The 2,517-nt window shown below is 16.0% G+C and overlaps 2 protein-coding genes across 2 annotated transcripts in view; one reads left to right on the top strand and one right to left on the bottom strand.

The window, feature by feature from the left end:
- LOC102681373 (exocyst complex component 1) overlaps positions 1-945 on the bottom strand; it is a gene marked incomplete at its 3' end in the record, with an annotated part of 4,384 nt that extends 3,439 nt beyond the window's left edge. Inside the window, exon 1 of the mRNA XM_006616127.2 lies at positions 155-945. Within this exon, the coding sequence (XP_006616190.2) occupies positions 155-602 (448 nt within the window). The remainder of the gene's footprint in view (positions 1-154) is intronic.
- Positions 946-1,285: 340 nt separating this feature from the next.
- LOC102674575 (HIG1 domain family member 1A, mitochondrial-like) overlaps positions 1,286-2,517 on the top strand; it is a 2,321-nt gene continuing 1,089 nt past the window's right edge. The window contains exon 1 of the mRNA XM_006616073.2: positions 1,286-1,521. The gene's annotated coding sequence lies outside the window, so the exon portion shown is untranslated. The remainder of the gene's footprint in view (positions 1,522-2,517) is intronic.

The raw sequence follows: 2,517 nt of genomic DNA, 5'->3' as shown, positions 1-2,517 counted from the left end.
TATATATATATATATATATATAATCATAAAAAAAATGCAAATTTGTTTGTAACACAAATAAATAATAAATTGATTACAAAATATGTATATATATAATATTATATTATAATATAATAATATTTATAATATTAAAAAAGAAAAATATTATTTTTACCTGGTGTGAAAGTGATGCTATCACTTTCTTTTAATGAACTAGGATCTATGAGCCATTCTTTGGGAATATTTCTAAATTGTGGTCTTTGAGCTAAATTACATGAATAAGTATATAAATTACTTATAAATGTTCTTCGTTCTTGTGCTGTTGTCACTGACCATTTATATACTTTATCAATATGTAATTCTATATCCATAGAATCATTTTTTACACCATCCACAATTTGTATATCGCTTAAAGACCAAGATTGTTTTTTCTTAAATATATTTTTGTCATTTTTTTTTACTTGATATAAAAGTAAAGATGCTGGTGAATCTGTAGTTGTAATTAAACATAAAAAACTCATCTTCTTCTTTTTATATGCCTTGCTTACATAACATATACTTAATAATTTTTCATCGCTAGGTGTGAATACTTCTCTTTGTAATGTATGTCTTATTGCAGCCATAATTATGATTAAAGTTTTATGTTTTGAATAAAATATAAAAGATATTACTTTAAAATAATAACAAATGTAAATTTATTAACTTTAAAAAGCTTTAATAATAAATATTTTTTAAATACTTTCATAATATGATAGTTAACAGGTTAGTATACTTTAATTTTAAATACATATTTCTTAATTTTATAATTTATTATAAATTTATAGGAGAATATAATTTCATTTCAAATCATAATATTAATCACAGTTTATTTAACTTGTTAAAATCCTGTAAAATAAAATCTGACAAATTCTTATTTTACTGATATAAGTATTATATAGATATATATATAAGTAACTTACATGAATATACTTACGTAAATCCATAAATATAAAGAAATTTTAATATATGATCTTTATTTTATTGTTAATTAATAAAAAATATATTATAATTTTAATATTAATATAAATATAAAATGATTAAACAAGAATAAAAAAAAAAATTTACAAATATATTAAATTTGAATTTGTATGGGTATAATAATAATGCATATAATATTAATGCATATAATATTGTTATATANTTTTAATTAAAAATTAATAAATTATAAAAATAGATAATTACTAAAAAAATTTTAAAAATTATAAATATTAATCTAATAAAAATTAATCATTATATAATTATTATCAATATAGAATTTTATTAGTGATATTTATAATATATCTATATAAATACTTTATTTAAGATAGTGTATTGTATGTAATGTTTGTATATTAAATTTTATAAAATTTTAAAAAATTTATTAAGTTAAAAAGAGTTCTGTGCTATTTAAAATGTATAATACGTTTAACATATATAAAAGAAATAGAGAAATTCACAGTCTGGTAGGGTATTCATACATGAAATAAGTGCAGTTGCGTCATGACAGTCATAAGACATAGAACGGTGAGGAAATTTACATATGTTATAAATTATTTGTGAATATATTTTTAAATAATAAGGGTAAAATCTTTATTTCATATATAAATAAGTAATAAATTTAAGACGAAATTTATATATTTGATAAATATTATTTTTTATAAAAACTATAAAAAATAATCATAACTTATTGTAATTAAATGAATTTAATTTTTATGTAAAATATAATGTAAAATATGATATATCTATCAAAATGATTTTATATTAAAGTTATTTTTCATTCTTAAAAAATTGAACAAGGATATATAAATATATATTATAAATAATATAAATCATTTTTTACATATATCTTAAAATATCAATATGAATTTTATTATTAGTACAAAATAAATATTAATTTAAAGTTATTATGAAATAAAATTCTTATTTCGAATCATTTTAAATATCATCAGAGTATTTGGTTTATATATGCTGATATTAAATATCAATGAATATATATGTTAATATATTCATGAAAGAGAAACCAAAACAAAAATTGTTCAAAAATCGTACAAAAATTTATCAAAGTTTATTTATTAAATTAAAAGCAATTGAAAATGATTAGATAGAGATATAGATAAAGTGAAACTATTCTGTTTATTATCACTTTCGTCTGTCTTCGTTTTAAATATATGTATATGTATAGGCGAACGGATATATATATTTTATAATAATAGAACGTTTTGTAATAGAAATTTAAAAAATTATATTTCAATATAAAATTTATATATAAGACATGTAATATTATATGACAAAATGCAAAATTCTTTTAAAATAATTCTTTCAAATAATTCTTTTAATTCATTAAAAGAATTATTGTAATTATATATTATTAATATTTTTATTCTTAAAAAAAATTTCAAAAATTTAAAATAAAATATTTAATTGAATGAATATAAATATGTAGTGATTTTTAATAATTTTTTATTTTTTATTAAATATTGTATTATATATATTATTTTTTATTAATTTATTTAAGTTTTA

Source organism: Apis dorsata, unplaced genomic scaffold (genome assembly GCF_000469605.1).
Source record: "Apis dorsata unplaced genomic scaffold, Apis dorsata 1.3 scaffold_249, whole genome shotgun sequence".
NCBI classification, from domain to species: domain Eukaryota; kingdom Metazoa; phylum Arthropoda; class Insecta; order Hymenoptera; family Apidae; genus Apis; species Apis dorsata.
This window is presented reverse-complemented; position numbering and strand designations above follow the sequence as displayed.